The sequence below is a fragment of the Ostrea edulis genome, chromosome 6, assembly GCF_947568905.1.
Source record: "Ostrea edulis chromosome 6, xbOstEdul1.1, whole genome shotgun sequence".
In the NCBI taxonomy this organism is placed as follows: Eukaryota; Metazoa; Mollusca; class Bivalvia; order Ostreida; family Ostreidae; genus Ostrea; species Ostrea edulis.
In genome coordinates, this window is record NC_079169.1 from 1,878,713 (window position 1) to 1,903,808 (window position 25,096).

Genomic DNA, 25,096 nt, shown 5'->3' on the forward strand with positions numbered 1-25,096 from the left:
GTCAATTGCCACATTTGCTGCTATACCGAGTACTTACATTGACATGACCTGTGGCAGCAGAAGCCACCATGGCCTGTTGCATAGCCTCCACCTTGGTTAATTGACCATCATATTCTGACCAATCACACTGAAGAAGGTAGATGAGGGCATCTAAGTGACCATGCATGGCTGCATGAACAGCTGGGCACTGACCACTCTTATCCACATGGGACAACTACAATTACACAAGTAAGAAAATTGTAATATCACTACCATTCACAATATCATACCGTATAACGGATATTTTCTGATGTTGGAAAATTTTGTGATTTGATCCGTATATGATAGCAAATCATTTCCTGCGTTTTCAATTTTGCGGTTGCAATATTCCTATATCTACTAATGAGCATGTATATATATTTTGCGATCATAATTTTTGTGGATTTTTCCTAGTATTCCACAAAAAATGGACAACCGCAGAAAACAGCTGTCATACTGTATTTAGAATATGATCTTAATAATCATTTATTCCTGTACCCGCATTGTCATTGACTAGAATCACAACATTAACAACACAAGAGGTACTGTGAGCAATGCTCACTAAGAATACCCCCCGCTTACCCCAATCTCCCAAAGGGTGTTGGTAATAGGTATAAACTACCTCTTTTCTGAGTGTAAAAAACAAATGGCATGACAAACCGAACCATATTGCTACTTCGATGTCCAGTGCACGTGACCTTTGACTTTTTGACCCCAAAATCGATAGGGAACATCTTCATCCCATGGGTAGTCCATATGTATGATATGGTGACTGTAGGTGGAAAGGATAACGCTTTAGAGCCCGGAAACCATATTGCTACTTCAATCTCCAGTGCGCTTGACCTTTTGACCCCAAAATCGATAGGTAACATCTTCATCCCATGGGTAGTCCATATGTATGATATGGTGACGGTAGGTTGAAAGGATAATGCTTTAGAGCCCGGAAACCATTGCGTCTACAGACGGAGGGACAGACGGACAACCCGATTCCAGTATACCCCCCCCCCCCCTCCACAACTTGTTACAGGGGGGTATAATTATTTGATCTTAGAGGAAACCAGAGTAGTGTATTCCATTATATTTACCCTTGCATTCCTCTGGCACAGCATTCGTAAGATTTCCGTGTGCCCTGCACTAGCCGCGTAACACAGCGCCGACATGCCACTCTCTGATACGGCATCCACGCTGGCACTGAATTCTAGAAGGAGCGACACCATGTCTGTGAACCCCTCCTTGGCAGCCACACAGAGGACCGGGGAGTTGTTCTGGTATGGGGTCCTAGTGTTGGGGTTCGCACCGGACAGCAAAATCAACCGACTGACCTACAATAAAAACATATCGTCCTTTATACCGGTTTATTGACATGAACATGCAATATTTCATGTACACATCAATCACTAAAAGCATCATTCAAATTACAGTACAACACGCTTACAATGAGTTAATCACGTAAACAAATTCATTACAGTAAAACACGCATAACAAATCAATTACAGAAAAACACGCCTATAATGAATTAACGCTTATTGTGAAGTAATATTCATTTCCCTATTAGAGGAATATAATCAAACTTCTATATTGGATATTATGAAGTTAGGTCATAACGATCAATTTTGCTAGCCCTGGAGGTTCCTTATAACCGTGTTTTACTGTATAATGAACTTTAATTATAAAGAAGTGTTTTAGCTATAACCATGTTAACAAAACAACAAACAATTTTTGCTGGCCCTGGAAGTTTGCTATAAATGTGGTTTACTGAACCAATACTTTGATATGGCTATATAGTCTTATTTCCAAATTGTTGATCAGAGAGTTGTTGATAAAAGTTAACCTTGACATTAGGAGAAAAGAGGTTTCGATGAGAGGAAAAGGCAACACTGAGGCTCTCAGAGCTGAGAGCCATCCAATAGGCCTGCATGTCACGTGAGGAGTAGCCGCGCTGCTTGCTAACATTCTTGTAGATGTGGGCCTTCAGTATGTGATGCCCTAGTTCTATGGTCTTATCTGCATTGAGAGGGGCAGATATCCTAGACAGCTTGAAAGACATGAGAGCATGGCCAAGTCTGAAACAAAATTCAGCATGCTTAGTCCTGTGCTATTGAAAATTATACAAAAAAGTGAAATGCCACATTTTCAAAATTAATCAAATTAACATTGGAAAGAATTCTTAAAAAGAAATGATATGATATCAAGTCTCACCAATCTATCTATAAAATCTACCTCTATAATCCCAGCAGATCTTTATACATGGGTATATAACATAAACACCACTCTACACACATTCAGACAATTACATCTATTTTTGAGTTCAGTTTTTTTTCTTTCTCTCTATCTTTTAGAACTTTTAAAGACTTGATACCCCATTTATTTCTCTGTTTGTGAAGCAAGCACAGTAGCTCTGAGGAAACTAGTTTGCACAGAGTCACACTAGAAAGGACAATCTCCTAACAGCAATGCTGCATATGATTAGGCAAGAAATCACAACTTTTACACTAACCATGACTCTGACAAAATCATCTTTTGACCATGTTGACACATCTGTGTTATTTTTGTGCAAATTATAGGTAATATGTTGTGATTTGTTGAACTAATACTTAAATACATATGCATGATATATATAGACATGATGTAATTTGTGACACAATGATAACTGTGATGATAAAAAATGAAACCAGTAAGCAAACAAGAATCAACATAGGGAAAAGTGCATTCTGGGTAAAATGCAGACATCTATGAATAAGGCTGTATCATGCAGTTTAGTTGGTCAATATATTCAGCAGATTTAGCAAACGATAAATCAAAAAACTGACTACAAAATCAATCAAAGTACTAGTAAAAGTCTCAAATTAATCGCGTAGCCAGTTTAGTATCCATGGTAACCACAAATGAAAGGAAGAACCCAAAAACGTAGATATACATGTATATAGCTAGGTGTTCACCTTGGGTCAAATTCGGCACCACTGGAGGAATCAAAACAAAATAGGACCAATCAGAATACAACAGCATCATATAAAATATTAGTATAAAAACAAGAACTATTCTTATTACGGTATTAGAAAATCATTTCAGCCGTAGAATTTGTAAATACAGTAACTAAAGCATACATAAGGTTGGGGAGAGGTGTTTAAAGTTTCTTACATATAAAACAACAGCTGATGTGTGAGCAGGGAATAAATAAATCATATGTTGTTACTGATGTGATGAAAAAATATCAACTCGATAAGGAAAACATGCTCTGTTTCTATTTTCTGTAGAAGCAGAAAAAGAGGATATTTTTTTTTTTTCATAAAAAAAAAAAAAAAAAAAAAAATATGGAAGGGATGATAATGAATATGAAATCTCACCGAAGATCACAGAGAAACTTTGGATTATCTGCCTCATCACGGCGAATTAACCACTCCCTAAAAGCAGGGTGGAAGAACATGTAGGTGGAGTCTTTACGGAGATACAGAAATCCCTGCAGCATGTTCATCCTCAGGGTAAACTCTTCCCAAGACAGGAAGTGCTCTGTATAACCAGAGTTTATGGTGTCATAAATTTCCTCCAGGTTCATAGGATAAAGCGTGGCCAGACACACAGCCAAAATCGGAGAAACTTTCTCAAAAGATCTCACACTTTGGAATTTCAAGTTGAAATGTAATAGAAACACTTCAGAGATATTCATGGGTAAAATTTTGTAATTTGAACTTTTAAGCACCAGATGTCCTCTTTCGATTAAGTCTAAGGTCATCTTGCAGAACAAGAAGGACCCTTTGCTCAGTGTTTGTAGATGATGACAGAATTTGACTTGTGCAGATTGTTCCATTTTGCCATTCAGAGATATATTGTTTCCAATGCTTGGGTTGGTTTCAATTCTGTGGTTCACATAATCTATGAGGTCCTTGCCTATCAAATCATTGCTTTGGTCACGGTCGATACAAATTGTGTTGAAATAAAGATCTTTCGTTATATCCACCAAAGAAGAATGCACAGTTAAAATCAACTTCAGCCACTGGGGGAATTGTTCTACATGTCGACACAGAAACGAGGCCACAGTGTCTCCATAATCAGGCTTATGAAACTCTGCTTCATTTAAAGAGTCTATCACAACCACACAACTGTCTGACGTAATTTTCCCACTTTCCTTCAACATCTCCAAAGGTTCTAGGACTCCTTTAATGAAAGCACTGGATGGGTCCTGTACACATTCCTTCAGACTGAGCACATGTTGTAGTTGTGGATCTTGTAGGATCAGCTCGTGATAGGCAGCAAGCTGTGGTGCCTGCGTCAGACGGGCTGCTAGGCTGTGGACAAACTCGGGCACCAGGCACGTAATGTTGTTGTCGGCCTGACAGTAGTGGAAAGCCACAATTTGTGATCCCAGGCTCCTCAGGCTGTTGTACGTCAAGTTGGAGGAGGATGCACTGAGACCATGAGACAGAGTGGACTTTGGACTGTAATTCGTTAGACCATTGTACACCATGCGATCCCTGTTTATCTTGTGTTCACTTCCTAAAAACACGAAAGTAACAATCAATCAGTCTGTAATAATAAGATAATCACTCCTCCATTGGTCATCAATTACTTAACCCACCTTCTATGAGTCCACTCCTGCCATCAGTGAAGACGCTGCAGTCCACTAGTTGTTCTACAATGGCCGTTTTCCCTGCCCCTATACCCCCAGTCAGGACCACACCCCTCACCCTGTTTGTGGTTGGCTCACTGTTGAGGGCCTGAAGCAGTAATGTATGAAATGGTTAGACAGTACCCATCAAGGTCAGGTATATATGACAACAATACATGTTCTTCTTGTCTATACATGTAATGTTGTCTAAGATATAAAGCTAGTATTGATGGTCAAGAATTTCATTAAAGGTCAGGTTATGAAATGAAAGAGCTATTTTATATGTTAAATAGATTACAAACACATTTACCATTTCTATATCCTTGAACAGCCATTCCCTTCCAACAAACAAAGCTTTTCCTTCATTGTGGGGTACCTCAAACGGTAGGGCTTTAAGTCTAATTTGAGGTGGTTTGATTGGAGTAATGTTGATACGACGTTCATTTGCATGGCCAATTGTGGCACGGGCTGAAGATCTGCGGAAGTTTCCTCTCTTTCCAAACAAATCCTCTATCTGTCCTGGTGTTGAGGCTACAAAGTAGAATCAAACAATAATTACAGAATTAATTAAAATGAAAAAAACAATTCATTTATATGAAGTAATAAATTGCAGGACACCATGTCATCTAATCTATTTCTGTTAAAGATAAATTTGGTTTGTTAACTCAAAATAATGATTCATAATGGAACCATGCAGGGAAGGTTAGGTTCTTTCCCTGCTTTATTGCTGAACACATTGGTATTGGAACTTATTCGTAATGGAGTGGGGTCACTGTGTAGTGGTATTGGGACTTACTTGTAATGGAGTGGGGCCGCTGTGTGGTGGTATGGGGACTTACATGTAATGGAGTGGGGCCACTGTGTGGTGGTATGGGGACTTACTTGTAATGGAGTGGGGCCTCTGTGTGGTGGTATGGGGACTTATTAATGGAGTGGGGCCGCTGTGTGGTGGTATGGGGACTTACTTGTAATGGAGTGTGGCCGCTGTGTGGTGTTATGGGGACTTACTTGTAATGGAGTGGGGCTGCTGTGTGGTGGTAAGGGGACTTACTTGTAATGGAGTGTGGCCGCTGTGTGGTGGTATGAAGACTTACTTGTAATGGAGTGGGGCCGATGTGTGGTGGTATGGGGACTTACTTGTAATGGAGTGGGGCCGCTGTGTGGTGGTATGGGGACTTACTTGTAATGGAGTGGGGTTGCTGTGTGGTGGTATGAAGACTTACTTGTAATGGAGTGGGGCCGATGTGTGGTGGTATGGGGACTTACTTGTAATGGAGTGGGGCCGCTGTGTGGTGGTATGAAGACTTACTTGTAATGGAGTGGGGCCGATGTGTGGTGGTATGGGGACTTACTTGTAATGGAGTGGGGCCGCTGTGTGGTGGTATGGGGACTTACTTGTAATGGAGTGGGGTTGCTGTGTGGTGGTATGAAGACTTACTTGTAATGGAGTGGGGCCGATGTGTGGTGGTATGGGGACTTACTTGTAATGGAGTGGGGCCGCTGTGTGGTGGTATGAAGACTTACTTGTAATGGAGTGGGGCCGATGTGTGGTGGTATGGGGACTTACTTGTAATGCAGTGGGGCCGCTGTGTGGTGGTATGGGGACATACTTGTAATGGAGTGGGGCTGCTGTGTGGTGGTAAGGGGACTTACTTGTAATGGAGTGTGGCCGCTGTGTGGTGGTATGGGGACTCATACTGTTCCCAGTACTTGTAGACATGAAGGAATTCATGCTCTCAGCACTGGGGTCCCTGCTTGTATACAGGGACTCAGTTCCCATTCTGATTCCAGTGTAATGGCCCCTCTCACTGCCAGAGGAAGCTGAAATCATTTTAAAACAATTAGACAGGTCATCAGTTGATCATAAATTAAACAATCTATTTTGAGCTATAATCAATATTTCAAGCACTGTGATTCAGTTTTTACATAATCAGATGACATTTTAGGTAATGACCACCATCTGACTTCTAAAATGAATATTGAAGTTACTAGGTCACATACCAGTGAGGGTTGACAAGGGGCTGGTGTCGGATATTCCCCGGTCGGGTGTAGCGATTCCCCTCTCTGGGGTAGCCTCATTACTGCCCATTGATGACACACTGGTAAATGTTTCCTCTGTCTGGTTTCCTTGGTTACCCTGTCTCATTGGTGTCACATGACTTGGTTCACCGGCTCGCCCTTTATCGGAGAGTAACAACCCCAGCCTCACCAACAGGTCATTCTGTGCAACATCAGGAGACGGAGGAGGGGGATCTGTGAAAACCAAAACAATCAAAGTCTCCTTTCTAGTTATTAACTAAATCACTAAAACATTCAGTCAATATCCCTTTCTTTAAGTTCCAATCAAAACTCAAAACAGCTCTTAAAAGGGTAAAACCAACTGCACGACAACACCAAAAAAAAAAAAAAACAAACAAACAAAATACCCAAAGACTAAACTTTATTTTGAATGAAACATATTTGTTAGAGCTGTAATTCTGGAATAAAATACTTTACTTAATCTCACTTCATGTATGTCCAGTGTATCTACATACTAATGGTTTATTGATCATGATTGAAACAAAAATCTTCATTTATTTTGAACTTTGAATACCTAGAAAATAATCTGTTTCCCTTTGAAAGTTTGAATCCATCTAGACTGTATACACGTTTTTCTGTTACAGAATCATAGAAGCCATATAAAAATACAAAAACCGATACCTAATTGATCAGTCCCATCTAGGGCTGGTCCTTCTCTGTCAAGCTTAGACAACTCATCAAGGTCATCATTAGGAGTCAGACTAGGGTCCCCAGAAAAACCAAGCTCCGGAGAATCAATGGTAGATTCTCTACTGTGGCCCCTGGGGTCATTGTAACTCTTCTGTGGTGGAGGTACAAACTGTGGTGCATTGGATGATGATGGGGACAGTGCTATGGGCTTGAAGAATCTTGGTTTGGTTGCTGGGACTTGTGGCTCTGGTACCTGTTTCCCACCTACAATACAAAAACCGAGTTAAATGTGTGCTTTCTTACAATACACATTGCTTTGCAATTGTCTTGATACAGTATATCTTATTCTGTCAATTATATCTCAACAATTTCAGACTCATCAGAAACTTCTACTCATATCACACACATGATATATATAGTGTATTCTTTTCTACAATAGATGCTTTTTACATACAAAAAAAAAGAAAAAAAAGAAAAAGAAAAAAAGAGATTGATACTAAACCTGCATCATAAATCAACGCTCTAAAGAATTCACAGTAGAACAACAAAGTTTGTTTGTAGAGCTACAGATAATTGTGTATTGGGAGAAGCTTTCAGTTTATCACACATCTGGCATGAATGAGATGCTCAGCAATGAACAATTACAAAACCTTCATGTCAATCCTGGCCCCAACAGTGCAAACTGAAACTATCACTTATTTCCATTTCACAAAATCCTACCAAATCTTTTCTAGTTTTTGGTACATCATCTTTCAAACTGACAAAAAGGCATGACTTAAATGACTGCACTACTCGCGGTATGAATGAAACCTGGGCATCCTTTATTAACAAACTTGTTTAACATTACACGCCTGGTTACCTTGCTCATTAGATACAGATGAAGGAGCCTTTGATCCCTCGGTTTCATCTCCTGCACAATCCATTTTCTAGTTACTATTTTCTACTGAATATTTTTCATCCCAGGAGTCACTTCTTTCTATCTTGTTTCACGCTAAACACTAAAAGTCACTGACTCCTCAAGACAACAAAGCATCGAGAGCTGTGTAACAATCCTTAATCAGCCTTTTTTTCTCCTCGAGAAGAAAATAACACCAGAGAGCCTCTCAATGAATTGATGGAAAATTCAGAAATTGAATTAATATTACCACCAAGCATATGCATGCAAAATCAAAAACACTTCAGGTTGTTTAGGGCCTGCATAGAATCCTCGAACGCAAGATGTGTGGTGCAGAAATAAAAAAACAAATTATGCCCCCAAAAAGTTGTGTCTTCCAAAATGACACAAACTGGAGAAATCAATGAGTTTTTATCCTTTAAACGTCAGAGACTAGAAGAGCACAAACTGAGGACATTTGGGATTAATATGCATTACAAGTGACAAAGGCCATCAATGTCAAATATTACATAGCCTCCAGCCAACCCTCTGTATACTCTCCAAATTCTTCATCTAATTTAGAGTCTTGCCACTATACCATAGAGTCACCTTTTCGAAGTATTGATTTTTTTTTTCCTTAAAAAAAATTCTTTTGTGTTTGGTTTGAAATCGATAACCATCTTTGCAAGCATGTGTCATGTTATTAATTACACAGGTCTCATCAGGAACAGAAGCTTTGCCCCCGTTTTCTCATTTCTATGGAAATGACTGCTTTACTGTCGGTCTATAAATGTGCATGCCTCTTTATTACTGTCACAGAGAATCTATGTTCAGGGCAACTCCTACTGAAGGAAACCTTTACCTTTCAGATCCAGGGGTCAACTTCCCATACGAATCACACAAAAATCTACACCAGTAACCCCCCAAAATCATTTACAGTCAATAAGGAAAAACAACTCTTGTATCACAGTTACCCACACAAGATCATTCATTATGAAGTGAGTTTTGAATGTTTAACATTGCTTAATTTTTCATACATCATCATTTTCAAATCATTTTGCACTATTTGTGTAGTCTAACATCTGGCAATTATCTAAGAAAACACATGATACCACTTTTGCATTTCAAAGTTTTACATGTTTAACCTAAGAAATAGTTGTTCTTTTCAACACCTGGAAAAATATCTAACTATATATGCAATAAAAAGACTATGTATCCTTGAATTTGTAATATTCTAAGCTCTCTCATCATAAAAATAACACACAAGTACTTCTGCCACTATGATAAGTGAAGTGCTTACCACTTATCAATGCAATGGTGAAAGGGGAGTGGCATGTTCTAATATTATTTTTAATCATAGGTATACATGTAATATGCCAGTTTTGAGATAATTTAAGAGCTCTTCTGTGTAGGAGGTGCATTTAGTGGGATAGTTTGGACTTACAGTCAGTGAAGAAGATGATAAAATGTTTTAAAAGTGGCTTCAGAAATAGAAAATACTATCGAAGGACGTGTTTTACAAAAGTAAAAACATAAAAATAACGTCATATCCTAGATATGGTATGTACGAGCAATGAAATAATGTGATATAATAAAAATGTTATATGCATGTAATTACTTTCTGTGAACAACTAAAAGAAAGTTTGAACATCCTCAAGAAACAACGAAAGACCGATCCTAGTTGCTGCCCTACATGCTTAAGTCGTAATTATTCTCTGAATACTTATCACTTATTTTGTGTATCAATCAAATTCGGGTGATGAAACTGCATATGAAAACTTACTGAGCAGATTTACTTAGCAGTGATGGGCATTTGTCCCACATGTACAAAAATCATTTCATGCCTTACTGTGTACCAGAATTCTATAAAGGAAATAACTCGAAACTTGCGCATTAACTATTTTACTCAGCTTCCTGGGTCTAAATCAGATAACACTTACTGTTGTACATATTTGACAGGGATAGAGATTTGGGTGTTGTCTGAGTGGAAATCTCAGATCTCATCAGAGGAGTGAAATGACCATTGGTCTTCATCCGTGGCCGATTATTAAACGGAGAAATGTCACTGCTCTGTCTCAGGTGATGGCCGGCTCCAGTTGGATCTGAATTCAAATTTAGTTAGGAAAAATGTTCAAATGGGCAAAAATTTCAGTACCTGAATTAATACATCCAATTTAGACAGCTGTCAGTTTATGATCACAATAAAGCTCAAATTATGAATAGTGAACATTTACTGCAAGTTATAGCCATTGAATTCTGTAAAAGGTTCATGCTCCGATTCAGGTTACACACCATGATATACCCTAATAATTTTGCCAATTTAACTTACTGTTTTCACAGATTCGACAGCTATCGTAGTTAAACATGCAGCTGTAACACTTGGCATGTCCACAGGTGTCAATCAACCGGCGCTTCTTCCCTTTGTCAAAGGGCATGTGACACAAGGGGCAGCAGTCTGCCATTTGCTCCTCCATGCTCAGGTCACGCAAGACGTCAGAGTCTGAAAAAATAAAAACCAATCCTACAGAGCTCAGATTGACACAGATTGTCCACGTCCATGCTACCACACAGTTATGGCTGGGGTCCTCTTTTCTTACTGTCAAAACTTGTAGATAAAACTGCACCCAAGATTTTCAGTATGCAAGGCTGAACAAGCTGAAAAGACCCATAAACACAAAAAACCAAACCTTTACTCTTTTTTATCCTTTGACATCTGCATCTCCAATAACTATATACAAAAGAGATAATCACATGTTTTCACCTCAAGTGCACGGACTTGTCATATGGCACTTCAAATGTTTAGGGTCACCATTTCATTTCTTACTTATTGTTCGAGATGTTGTTTCCGTCTCTCTCTAAAATATAAGAACCACTTGTTTCCAACCTTGCAAAACTTTCCAAAATGAATTTGACGAAACACAACAAACTTATGTATGTTTGCTTCACAACAAGTCCCAGCTCTTGAATAAGAAGGTAAAAGTATTGGCAAGAGTATTTGAATGAAAACAGATGTTTTGAATGATAAACAAGGAAATCTAATTATACAGTTATTTTTTTGTACTTTTTTTTGGTGATAATGTTAATGTTACCAGTGTGTTTTTATTTATCGTAATTGACAGTTAATTAGCACACCGCATCTTGTTATCTCTCGACAGCTATTAAAAAAAAAAAAAAAATAGAAAGAAAAGAATAATAATAAAATATAACTTAGTAAATTTGCTAAAATTTCAGATTCAAATATTCATTATCTTTGTATTTGTCAGAGACAAACTTTTTGTATTTCTAATCAGCCTTTTATCTTTCATTCACAATAAAGAATTTTCTGTTACTGAGACACATTTATCAGTCAATGACATGATAGGCTTCTGCCCACTCAGTAGCTAATCAGCCTGTGCAACATTTGCTGCACATTTACCCAACGCCCATTCCCTGATGCTTCTAAAACATAAAAAAAAGACATGGACCAGCCTTAATCAAACAACAGTCTCTCAGTTTGGCAGCACATCAAGGGTTGAATTAGCCACTGACAGAGGAAGATAGAGAGGGATATGGAGTTTATCTAATACGACTAATTAGTCGCGGAAGCCACCAGTCTTGTGTCACTGCAAGCTTTAATGTAGAAAATATCCAAGATAATGTTTCCTTTTTCTTTCTTAAAAAGCTGATTATCTAAAGCAATTCCTCATGCTTCAAGAAAATCATGATTTATGAATTATTTATTAATTAATCATCATTATTTTTCTAAAACTATGAATTACATAAATGGTAAACTGAAACATGGACCAACTAAAAAAAAATTTCATTTACAATGAAAGTTCAAAACATGATATTAATTAAGAGGACTTACTCTCGTGATGACAATGCCTTAATTCTTATACTGCAGTAGTATTGCTTAAGGACTAGCCAGCAATCAAAAGTCTGCAAGAGTTCATGGGATTCTGTACACATACCTCAACATTCACCTGTTGTACATTTTGCTGTTTCAGCTGATCAAGGCACCATCTAATCCTCTATTTTTATCAGGACTAATTCCTTGCCATTACAGTAATTATTAAGGTGTGGAATATCCATTGGTGCTCAGATTAACGGAAGTTCTCAAATTAATCTTTACTAATCGCACCAACAATGCAAGGCCAAACCTCTTCTTTTGTTTTGTTTTTTAACCTCTGGTATTATCTTTAATAAGATTTTCAGCTAAGATTATTTAAAATGAACTGGCACAAAAAACAGAAAGAATATATTCACAGTAAACCAAGCAGTGTGACTGACTCCTGCCCTGCCATTCACAGAGAGCATTTAAAGTTTTTATTACAAATTTAGTCAAAAAGTCTTAGGAGTGTACCGACGAGGGATTAGTCAAGGGGAACTAATAAAGGCAGTGTCATTAATGGGTGTTTATAATGACAGATAGAGGATGACAAAGAAAAATTTGTGACTGAAACCTACAATTTGTAAAAGATCGATACCACAAGTTTAAACCTGCCCCAAGGTCACCCAAGCAAGTGATTCATGTAAAAAAAATAAACACTGTAGTGTCACATAAAATCTAAACATTCTGAAATTGTCTTTGAATAAGTGTCACTCATATTTAATATTCCAGCAACTTTACTATGAACATATCATGTACCTCAAAATCTGTGTCGTCATACCTTGGAATAGGTGAAAAGGTTAAAGCCAGAAATATTAAAACCACACAGTTACACGTACACACGATTTACAGGAACTACAGACACGTAAAACTTCTGTTCACTTAGTACTCCATTGATAAATCACTAATAAGCAGACAGCCCGAGCCCCGAACTGTCCACGACACGGTTGGACTGTGTTGAAGCCTGTTCACCTTCGGCTGGCCTCACGGCAAAACTCTATCATGAATGAACCATACATTTTTGTCAATGGGTATGATTATGTGCCATAAATTCCAGCCAACAACAAAAAGATCCTCTCTTTCTTTCCACGATAGCATGTATATTGTTCCACTACATCAAACAGTCTAAGGTGATTGTTTTACAAAGTGTACGATGGGGTCATTTAAGAGAAACACTGACTGATTATGTTGTTTTTTTAACTTGTAGACATGTTCAATATATCCGGCTAACATTTAATACATGTGTCATTCATGCCACACAGGGATTTCTGACAGAAGAAATGTCACTCCAGAAACTGAACATATTCATCAAAAATTGTTTTTTCCCCCCACATTATTTAGATACCAACAAACTCTAAAGATAATTAAGAGTTTGTAATTTACATACAAATTAACAAATGAATTTGAAACCTCATTTACTCAGCAGAAAAATAAATTTTAGTCGTATAACACCTAAAGAATAGCTCTTACCTTGTTCAACCCCAGTTTAATTATTCATACTACAACTAAGTTGCACATTACACCTTCGAAAACTCATCAAGAAGAAAACCTTACGATGAATCGTAAAAAACCACTTAACAGCCTTCATTTAGAAATCCCCCACATGACAGACCCGGCAGTCAATAGATAGATACACATACTCTATAGGTAACTCCAACACCAGTCTACACTTATCACGAGAAACTTACATTTTATCTGTTCTTACCTGGCAAAAATTCTTTACTTATCCGTGGCTTTCAGATGGAAATTTACATTGTGGGAACTTTAATTCAAGCCCCCAATCTTAAATCAACAAGGCCTATATATTTCAAATACTGTTGTACAAGAATAAATTACTGGGTTAACAAAACAAACACGTGTAAATATGTGCAACTCTGATTGTTGTATCCCAAGGGGAAAATCCCTATCAAGTGATTATCATTTAAACTGCCTTCAAATTGATAATTAAACCACTTTCAAAGAGTCTTTGAAGTCTGAAAGTTGTTATTATGAATCACATTTCAATAATGCATACGTTATCCCATCACTCAGTAGCTTGCCTTACAAGCTTTTTGGTTCAGATTAAATATACATTTTTATGGTAAATGGGACAAACACATGGGGAGCTTAAGAAATTACATACACTGGTATTTGCATTATGCCACTGTACAAACAAATCTGCTATTTACAATGCCAACTCCCACCTGAAACTTCAATGGAAACCTGATGTCAATCTCAAACCAAATCACTAAGAGGAAATTGATAAAACTTTATATCAGTAACTTCTTTCAGTGATTAAATTCTCACCTTGTTTGCATAGGAATCTAAACAGTCCAATGTCTGACCTTGTGTGCATAAGCCAATGTCTTTTGTAATTGTACACAATTAGCTTGCATCATTCACAAAAATAGAACCTAGCCAAGTTACCTGCCATAGGTATAGAAGAGTGAAGAGACAACGGAAGAAAGACAACCCATGTAATTTTAAAAAATATTTATAGGAGTTTGCTCCCTTTGGTCAAGAAAGTACCTGGAGAAAAAAAATATTGAGGGACAATCAATTAATTTATGCAAAACAATATAATAAAATTACTTCAAAAAATTTCTTTCCTTAGTGAGGTACCAATATTTGATAGTACAATACATCACAATTTAATAGTATTTTGATATTTTCTTTACTCGACAACTCTTTGAAGTGTGTACAAATTTGTCATTGCCTTTGTCATTGAGAGTGCATAGTAAGCATTATTTGTACCACCCAAACATATCTACCTACTTTATATATTTAACTCCTTTATTCATGCCCACAATTCTTGAAGTTTAATCTGTCCATCAGTCTGACAATGAATAATTATTTTAAAAAATGTGCTTATCTCTCTTTCAGACCACCCAGACATGCACCTGTGTCATTGTGATCAGCTAATTGTCACCTATTCTTTTATCACCTCTCTCCTTGTTTTCTACAATGTTTTATAATAGCTCAATGTCAATAGTGCTGTGTACTACTCTCAGAATCTGAACGGCTAAAAATCAAAATTAAGAAAATTCTAGTTGTTGAACTATGGTCCCAAACTCTAGGATTTATTTTTTGTTTTGGGTTTTATTTTTCGTAGGGCATCAGGTCACTTAAATGACAAGGATCACATAAAGCTGCATTTGCAAAGTTTTACGATATGCAAAGTTATGGGCCTGTTAAAATATTTTTGCAATAGTAAGAATTTACAGAAGAGGATAACAATTAAAACCATGCACACGATTTGAGTACATGTGTCTCAGTTATCAAACAATCACTATCTCCAACCAGGAGGTTACACTGTCTGTCTGTGTGTGCCTAACTCTGCACAGCTGATACGGACCTTTCATAATGTGACTTGTTTGGTCTTGCATGTACTACACTATCAACAGTTTAATATATCAAATCATCATGCATGCAATTCCATCTTTCCAAGCCATATATAGCACAGATTTCACAAAGCAAACTTCATTGGCATTACCAAAATAGGAACTGCCACAGAGCACACTGCTCAAAAACAGATGCTAATGTTCACCTTACAGGTGTTCTCTTCCTAAACTTTGTTTTTGTTCATTGCTCATAAGAATTCAATCCAAAATCTGATAGCATCTTCATATTTATCAATTTTCAAGTAACAGTATCTGCCAAAACATTTTGTTTTGGCCAGAGCTCTATTTACTAGTAGCAATATAATCTCTTCTTTTTGAAATTCATTATCACATACCTTTAATTCATTATGCTAAAGCATGTGGGAATTACTGCTGAATACAATTTAATGCTCTTATCATATACAACTGTTAAAGATATCCTGTAGTATTAACTATGCTAATATTTCCATAAAAATACAGTTCTGCAACCTGCATAATGATGCAATTTGATTCAAAGCGCTTTTAATATATGCAGCAAGACCAGTCAATGTGGGAACTCAACATTGAATGTCATCAGTTTTTGGTACAGGCGGTTCATGTAGTATACAATTCAGAAACAACAAAGATGGGACAACAACATCTGTTGTAAATCTTGTATGCTATTGAAACCATCTAGCAATACAAAACTAAATACAATCTATGTACGTATTGTGTAGCTCCCTCAGATAGCGCCACAAAAAACTGCACCACAGCCAGTTTTTTCTCCATTCAAGAAACAAATATATATATAGATCAAATATCATCAAGTTGTTGATTTCACTTGGACAAATCCATGAAATCAACATTCCTATTAAAGAACTTGGAATTAATCACTACAATATGTAAATAGACTGGGAAATTCAAACAAAAATCTTGGGAGCACTAAAGATGCAGAAGTCTCCTGAACAATTCAATCTTGTCAAGGGGTAACTCTAGAATGACAACAACAAAAAATTAAAAGAAAACATTATGAGTTTGTGAAACATTGATGCCCCCATACTGTAGTATAGTTGATAAGTAGGTCAAACCCAAAGCTTTGGAACACAAAATCAAAACAAAACTCTGGTACCCAAAGAAAGGTCTTGTCACAAGGAACAAAGATGTGAAATATGAAAGCCTGGCAGTGCTAAGGCTAGGCACGAATCATTCAAAATTTATGGCCAATGTTATAGTTTTGGCGGACAAACAAACAGATGTACAGACCAAAAACTATATACCTCTGAATCTCTGATTACAGGGGTATAAAAATTAGAAATGGATTCGTGTTCAGCAGTCGTAAATTAGCAGCAATTCCAAATTTCAACTGTTTTCGTTTGCACCAAATTCAAGTCATCATCAGTTTTGAAATGAAAAATTTGTTGTTTTACGCTTATCAAGGGGCATAATTCCAGAATGACAACAGAGGACAAAAGCACTTATTTCAATATTTTGGATCCTTTTCCAAGCAATGCTTAAATTTTACAACAATTAATAAATCTAATATGTTTGATAATTAAAGTTTGATAGACGGGTTTGAATCCCGCTTGCACCGGTAAGTGAGAAAGTTTCCCAGTTTACTTTCGGAAGGTCGGTGGTCTCTTCCCAGGTACATTGTATCTGGGTTCTCTCTTTCACCAATAAAAACTGGACACCACCAGATAACTGAAAAATTGTTGAGTGTGGCGGAAAACATCAATCAATCAATAAGTTGTTAAGAAAGTTTGCATAAATACACTGTCTGAATTCAATTACAAAGAATTGTGGCATTTAAAATCTTATGTAGTATATAAAGGAGAGAGCTAGAAGAAAATCTTTCGGCTGGACTGGGAATCGAACAAGGGACCGCTGCATTACTAGTCAGGTGCTCTAACCACTGAGCTACCAGAGATTTTTTTACCCCTTGAATTCAGGGGCCAGGGCCTTCAAGTTTGGGAAATATAGCGATATTTGATTGAAATTGGGAAATTTGTTTCATACAAATGAATAAGAAAAACAAGCAAAAAGTTAACCATTTGATATTTCATTATCAATGTGGCTTAAACAAGCTTTAATTTCCAGTCTTTGGCAGAGAAAAAACTGTCACAATTTTTTTGCAACAGAGTGGCACTGAGGCTGGATGGCCCCGCTCCTCATGGCATATTCTCTTCAAAGCATCCATCATTTGGGAATTTTCAGGCATCATTTTGGGGAAAACACCTGCTTTTCAAAATTGGGAATGGGGCCAAATTTCGGCCCTCTACAGACTCTAAAAAAATCCCCATGCCGATATTCACAGTCCTTATAGCCCTAATTACTACATTACTCCCTCCTTAATTTGTCTTCACCCTCAAAGACACACACAACCCAGGTTCTTTTCGCCCCTGGCAGGACAACCTGTAATGCAGGGGTGGTCAACAGCACCAAATGTAGTGTATATAAGAGAGGGGAGAAAATCTTTTGGCTAGACTGTGAATCGAACCCAGGACCCCTTTATTACTAGTCAGGTGCTCTAACCACTGAGCTACCCAGGCTGATATCCACAGTCCGTATAGCCCTAATTACTTTGGGATTATTTTAGGGTCTGCAGGGGGCTGAAATAAGGCCCTATTCCCAATGCTAAAAAGCAGGTATTTTCCCCAATTCTTGCTTTAAAATTTCCCAACAATGAAAACAAATCAAAGCAGGGCATCCTTGTTCATAAATCTTCACAGGCTCACATATTACAAGTTTTGGCCTCTGTTTATTTAATTGTGGTAAGCTTTGACCAGAATGTATGCCAGAAGGAGTCCAATTATTCCTTAATGCAATGGTTTGGTTTTCTCCCTACTTCTTTTATCCATGGAACATTTTTCCCAATTTCAAGCAAACGTTGCTATTTTTCCCCAATTGGAAAGGCCCAGGCTCTTGAAATCAAGACTGTTTGTTACTACACTTACTTTACTGCCAGAGATATGGAATTTTACTTCTATTTGGGGTGGATTTAATAGATGGCACTAATACAACTGGAAAAATAGTGGTAAATCTGCATCATAATGGTATGTTTGAAAATTGATTTTGATTTATACAATTAGTTTAAAAGGCTAAAAGTCGACTAGGAATATTAAGTGAGCAGTTTTCTTCCTCTTTTTTTCTCTTTTTGATGCTTTTAACGCCTTGATGGCAGATGTGAGTCATGTCTGTAAATTAAAAAAACTTCTAAAATATTTCAAGGTCAAATGGTAGATTTTAGCTTTCATAATTTCAATACTGTCTAGAAATCACATGGTAAATGAAACATGTCAGATATTCAGAAAATCATTACATGTATTAGGTACTTAATACAAGGTAAGCAACCCTCCCAGTTACAATGGAGACAACAATTATCAGCAAAAATAACATTGCATGAGCACAGGTTTTGCTGTTCTTTTCCTTTGAATATAATGTTATTTATTCTAGTATAAAATGATCAATCTCTGGAGAACATAATTATTCAGACAAACATATGCTCACTTTATGCATAAATGTGAACGACTTTGAAAATTTACTACTGGTAAATAGGAAACAAAATTTAATGGTTCTTTCCTAATTATGTTCCCCAAACAAAGTTTGGGAACATATTGTTTTTACTCTGTTTCTTATTATTATTATTATTATTATTATTATTATTCTTTTTCTCCGGTACTTTTTTGTCCGGTAGTGTTCTCAGAAACTACAAAAGGGATCGATATGAAACTTTCCAGGATGATAGTATAGCGTTTGTAGATGTGCATAGTGATAGTCATTTTGTTTGCACGTGCATGCACGCGCGCGCACGTGCATTGCAATTTTGGTACAAAAAATGGAAAATCAGAATATTGAAGGAAGCGATATAAAACCTAAATAGGATGATAGTATATCATTTGTACATATGAAAAATAATAGTTATTTTGCCAGCACGCGCACGCATGCGCGTGCACGCGCATTACAAAATTTGTACGCTAACTTTGGAATCAGTCTAACTTTTTTGTTGTTCATTGAAATGGCTTGAAATTCATATCATAGGTAGATATTGAGACCCTTAACTGATTTACATAGTCAAAATTACCAATTTGCACGCGCATGCACGTGCGCTTCATTTTGATTGGATAATGCTAAAACGTTTGTAACTATCTTATTTATGAAGCGAATGAGATGATATTCACAGCATATGTAGACAATATGTGTATCTATATGTTGGTGGAACAAAAAATGCCAACGCACACGCGCATGCGCGTGCAACGTTTTTTAAATGTTCAATTTTTAAAGGACGATAACGTTTTTGTTTTTCATCAAATTCTATTCATATTAGGGGTTTAGATGTATCTTGGTACTCCTTACAAATTGCTGTGGTTAGAATTACTGCTCATCACGTGCATGCACGTGTGCTGATTTCTGATTGGACGATTTTAAAATCGCTATAACTTCCTTATATTTGGTGGAAACGTTATGAAATTCATACTGTGGGTATATGATACAAATGCCTGTTGAACGACATCAACAGAAATTGGGAATCATACACGCGTGCGCGTGTATGCACGTGCAACGCTTTCTTTCATTTCTTGGTACTGAAATGACCATATTGAACGTACTACATGTAATTAAAGGCTAAAATAAAATGATTTTTTGCTATATATTCACAAGGACATCACTTTTTAATTGGGGGAGGTTTGGGGAACATCTGTAACGGTCCCCGTTACAATTAGAACTAGTTTCAAATTGGTCTAGTAAGGCTTACCAGATATTATACAAAACCTGAAAGTTTTGCTCATTTCAGTATCAAAAATCAACGGACATTGCTGCATGGGGTTTGCAGTTGGTTGTCTGTGTTTAGTAATCCAATTTTAATTGATTTTTTAAAGACTTGCTAAAGTTATCATTTTGGAACCAACCTCCCATTTAACTTCCCAACCTTAAAAATGAATACTTAAAGCTTTTCTCAACAACGGTCATCTTGTAACAACAATGGTCATCTTTTTAACAACAACGGTCATCTTGTAACAACAATGGTCATCTTGTAACAACAACGGTCATCTTGTAACAACAACGGTCATCTTGTAACAACAACCGTCATCTTGTAACAACAACGGTCATCTTGTAACAACAACGGTCATCTTGTAACAACAACGGTCATCTTGTAACAACAACGGTCATCTTCTAACAACAACGGTCATCTTGTAACAACAACGGTCATCTTGTAACAACAACGGTCATCTTGTAACAACAACGGTCATCTTCTAACAAACAGTTTAGCTGTAGATGGCTTATAATATATCATGAAATAAAGTGTATCCAACTTTCAACATCATCAAAAAATCATAACTTTTTTACTTCAAGGGTTAAAATTCTTTGCGTTACTTCATCAGTCTATATGCATTTGATAGCACTGATTCCTCCATCATTCTTGTGCACGATTCGTGAATGGCAGGAAATTATTTTTGGATGTTTTTGATCGTATCGCACCAAATCAAATCTGAAAAATTTGTGTGGTATGTTATTCACCATAACTCCACGATCACACCTCTCGCAGTTGTGGAGGTGAGAAAAAATTCCTGCGATATTTTCCACCCATCAGATACATGTAGTACAAAATCCAGACCCAGCAGCTTTAGGCTCTGTCACGACTTTACTGAATCAATGTCTGATTAAGACAGAGAGTTGTTTGTGGGGCTAATACATTTGTGCAGTTTCATTAGCTTTGCAGAACTTAAAAGTGCATGCATCAATCAACATCAGCTAATACTAATGATATAGTTCAATGCAATACTAATGATACAGTTCAATGCACATGGAAAATAGATGCCCTAACCAGCTAAACGAGATGTGTTTTGACAAAATAGTACTGACTGGTATGTATTCTATAAAAAGCAGACATTGTCAGGAGGAGTATCAAATGATCCCTCTATAAAGCTCAACAGGGTCATATCTCATGTAGGAGTACACCTACTAAAATATCATAGCACTCTTACTGCTCAAAATTTCTTAACAATTGTCAAAGTTTATATAATCAAGTTAAAGATATTCTAAAGTCACAAGCTTGTCAAACACGGTACAATTCAAAACGTTTTGTGACAAGAATTTTCAAGATTTCTTTATAGTCATAATCAGTGTTAAAGCTGCTTGCTACAGACAAACTAAAGGAAAAATCAAAAACAATATGCCCTCTCAATTTTTGATTCTGACTCTGTATCTTTGATTCTAAGGCATAAAAAACATTGAATAGTTGCACAGGATACTTCTGTGATGTATCAATAAGCACGAATATACCTTGCTGTTGTGCACAAATACAAATGGTTATTAAGCAAACAGACTTTATATATATGCCATATGTCTCCAATACATAATTATGGCTATGGGCTATCCAGTACAAAATTGCTTTCATTGGCTATAGGCAAAAATACAAGAATACCATAGGAGAGAGGTCTCAAATTATTCCACAACCATTTATAAATACACCCATCTCTGCTGCTGTGTGTGACATTTTTGATTAATTGTAACCAGTTTTTATTACCCTTTTCACAAAGACGTAATTTTTTTCAAATTACAAAGTTTGCTTTTGGTAAATCAAAATGTATTTTTCATGAAAGAAATAAAAACTAATGGTGTTGATAATTAGCCCATAAAAAGGGTACAAACACTTTCTAACTTTAAGACCAGTTTTATTCTAAGAAGGACTTACCAAAATATTCATCACGCTTTGTTTCAAAGTATCTATTTTTGGAAGGTACAACTGGCTCTAATCCCATGTCGGACAATGATGTAACACTATAACTCCACAATCGATTAACAGGGGGTACTTGTGAAAAACTGGTCCCCATACTGGGGGCTCGTGCACTCCAACTACTGCTGCGACTACGAAATCCAGGATCTTCCAATTCCAAAGGAGAAATGTAGACATTTTTGTAATCATGTCTAGAATTTAATGATACACTGTGACTGCGTTCCCTACCACCAGATTCCTCCGAAAGATCTTCATTTTTTCTAGATCGCATTGTTAGGCTTTCATAAGATCCCCACAATTCGCGATTTGAAGGCACACTTGAACTGAGAATTTTATACTCATCAATATTTGGCAGTGCTCGTTTGTTTGGGGTGAGCTTGGGTGGGGTCACATGAACAGAACTCTTTTCTGGTGTTTGGGGTGCAACATTTTCCATACTCCTTGAATTATTGCAATCATTTTGCAAGTTACTGTTGTTAATCAAAAGTTCTGAAGGTGCATTAGTTGGAGATGATCTGTTGCTAGGTGATACAGAACGGTTACATGGATACAAAGCACTGTTACTAACTGATGAATGATGTGATGACCTGTTGCTATGTGACACAGAATGGTTGCCTGGAGACAAAGCACTGTTGCTATGTGATAATAATGAGTGCGGTGAAGTTAAGCTACTGTTTGGTGAGGGAGATCTGTATAAGGATGAAGCAGATTTGTTTAACCGCCTGTCAGCTAGTATAGGTATAGACTTACGATCTGCACTATTTTGGCCAAGTTCTTCACCATCAGTTTTCAAAGCCCGATAAACCAACATTCGCCTTGCTTGCACTACCTCCTCTGGTGATCGCTGTGTGTTGACCTTCACCTTTGAGTCTGATGATGACATAGCAGGCTGGGATACCCTGCGTTGCGGTTCTGCAGGACTTTTATTTTGCACTAGATTGCAATGCCTATTGTACATATCAGAGTTCAATAGAGACCCAGCTCCCACTCGAAGATCAAAATCACCACTGTATCTATTGATATGTAGATGTCTTGGCCTATTTTGTCTTAGCACTATCTTTCCATACACAGGACCGATATTCTCTTCTTCCTCTTCCAAACCAATATTTCCCAAGCTATGGAGAGACTGTGACATAGAAGACATGTGACCTAGACTAGCTTGTGACATTGACAAGTCTCGATTCTGGACAGCCAGTCCCCGCCGCTTTGATATATCTGCTAATTTCTCACCATACAAGTCCTTTGAGATCTGTCTCATCTGTTTTGGACAAAGTCTTGGAGACTCACTGTCTTTCCGAGTCAGAGACCTGCGTATGGTGTCCCTGCCCAGGGTGTCTTTTTGCTTATTCTCAGATGGCAAGTTGGAGTCCAGCAATGGAGGGAAATGTCTGGAGCGAGTTGGACACGAGGTGGACAACAACCTAGAGGAATCGTTTTCCTCCTCTCGAGATCGGACACCAGACTTGATGGAGATGCTTTTGGTAGGACTAGAACTTTGGTTGCCTCCTGAGGGAATGTACCCATTTGGAGAGGAAACACCTCCATTATGACTAGAAAATTTGAAACTCCCTCTTTTAGGCCTGGTATCTGTAAAAGACGAGCTCCGTTCTCGGGGTGGACTTTTGCTCCGTTTACGAAATTTTGATGTTATTCCAGTGAAAGAGCGACTTCTTCCCCGAATTTCACCTCCATCAAAATCCTTTTTTGGTGAAGTTGCTTTATTTCCCATTCTTCATATCTGGAAGAAAAAAAAGGTTATCTAAATAACAACAAGGTTTCATTGAAAATACAACACAGGTCAGCATGTACAAACCGATTAAGTGACACAATAAACTATCCTCATAATAGAGAAAACCCATGGAACACATTTTCAAGACAAATATTTAAATACACTAACTAAACACCTTCACTTAGAGTGCTGAAGTCAACTAAATCCCTCACAAATTACGATACTAAATGCATGTTAATCACTTGGGTTATGTTGGTATTCCAATTTTACGCTTGAAAAACTTTAAAACTAAAATCCTACAGCTGCCATGGGGCTTCAGTTAACACTCTCATGTAATTTCTGCACAAAACAACTTGGAACAACATCAACAAGATCAAAATAATTTTACTACAGGCACAAGCCATTGTTTAAACAAAGTCCATTTACTGCACTGCAAACAAGAATTCTAATACCTCATTCATTCCAATAACTGTCTCTGCCCTATAAGTGCCCGGCCTAGTTATCGATTTAAAATCTGAAAAACAAATGTGCCCCTTATACCCCAGATTAAAACCCCCTTTGAAATATTCACATCTTTGGGGGTGGGGTGGAGTCAACGCAGCTACAGTTATATATTATATATATGTACTCTTTTCTTTCCAGAAATAGGTATAGAAAAGAATAATCTACACAAATAATAATAGTCTAATAAAAAATCTAAATAAATATATTTATTTATTTATAAATTATCACAGTTAATTGTCTTGGAAAACCTGATACATACCTGTTTCATATCAGAGTGCTTACCGATGCAAATAAGGTATTTGGCAATTTCTAATACAAATTGAGGACCTCTCCAATTTGACATAGATATATGACAATCAGCGATAATAGTGACATTCTAACCCTAAGACCAGGTTTCTAAAACAAGTTTATTAATGGTAAAAATTTACCTTCTGATACGGCCAATAATATACCTACATTCACACATGCCGGTCTTACTCCAAGTGAAAAATTTTGACACCCAGGTAGAAAACCAAACACCTTCAGGACATACAACATGAACCACTCATCAGAAGAAAGAAAGAGCTTATTCAGGGTATGGTTCCATTACAATCAGTATCACATTTAGAGATTGCATCTACACTGCAGGACCACATCCAGCGTAACATCCTGTTCTATCATTACTACGGTCAACAGTGACAACCACAACAGAGTCAAAGATGTGAAGTTCTGCCCTATCAA

At 37.2% G+C, this 25,096-nt stretch overlaps 1 protein-coding gene across 16 annotated transcripts in view; it reads right to left on the bottom strand.

The window, feature by feature from the left end:
* Positions 1-25,096, bottom strand: part of LOC125683591 (protein TANC2-like) — a 75,491-nt gene that overhangs the window by 3,016 nt on the left and 47,379 nt on the right. For 4 of the 16 annotated variants that reach the window (XM_056141210.1, XM_056141208.1, XM_056141209.1 and 1 more), the window contains 13 exons: positions 22,102-23,881; positions 10,534-10,704; positions 10,145-10,306; positions 7,322-7,594; positions 6,623-6,874; positions 6,275-6,442; positions 4,932-5,152; positions 4,592-4,730; positions 3,363-4,509; positions 2,958-2,978; positions 1,850-2,081; positions 1,104-1,340; positions 38-214 (listed from right to left, as the gene is read on the bottom strand). In XM_056141210.1, the coding sequence (XP_055997185.1) occupies positions 38-214; positions 1,104-1,340; positions 1,850-2,081; positions 2,958-2,978; positions 3,363-4,509; positions 4,592-4,730; positions 4,932-5,152; positions 6,275-6,442; positions 6,623-6,874; positions 7,322-7,594; positions 10,145-10,306; positions 10,534-10,704; positions 22,102-23,872 (4,971 nt within the window). In that variant the 5' untranslated portion in view covers positions 23,873-23,881. Of the gene's footprint in view, positions 1-37; positions 215-1,103; positions 1,341-1,849; positions 2,082-2,957; positions 2,979-3,362; positions 4,510-4,591; positions 4,731-4,931; positions 5,153-6,274; positions 6,443-6,622; positions 6,875-7,321; positions 7,595-10,144; positions 10,307-10,533; positions 10,705-10,801; positions 11,021-14,358; positions 14,455-22,101; positions 23,882-25,096 lie in introns of those variants that run through there. The other 12 variants (XM_048924893.2, XM_048924894.2, XM_048924901.2 and 9 more) reach the window with 9 other exon arrangements.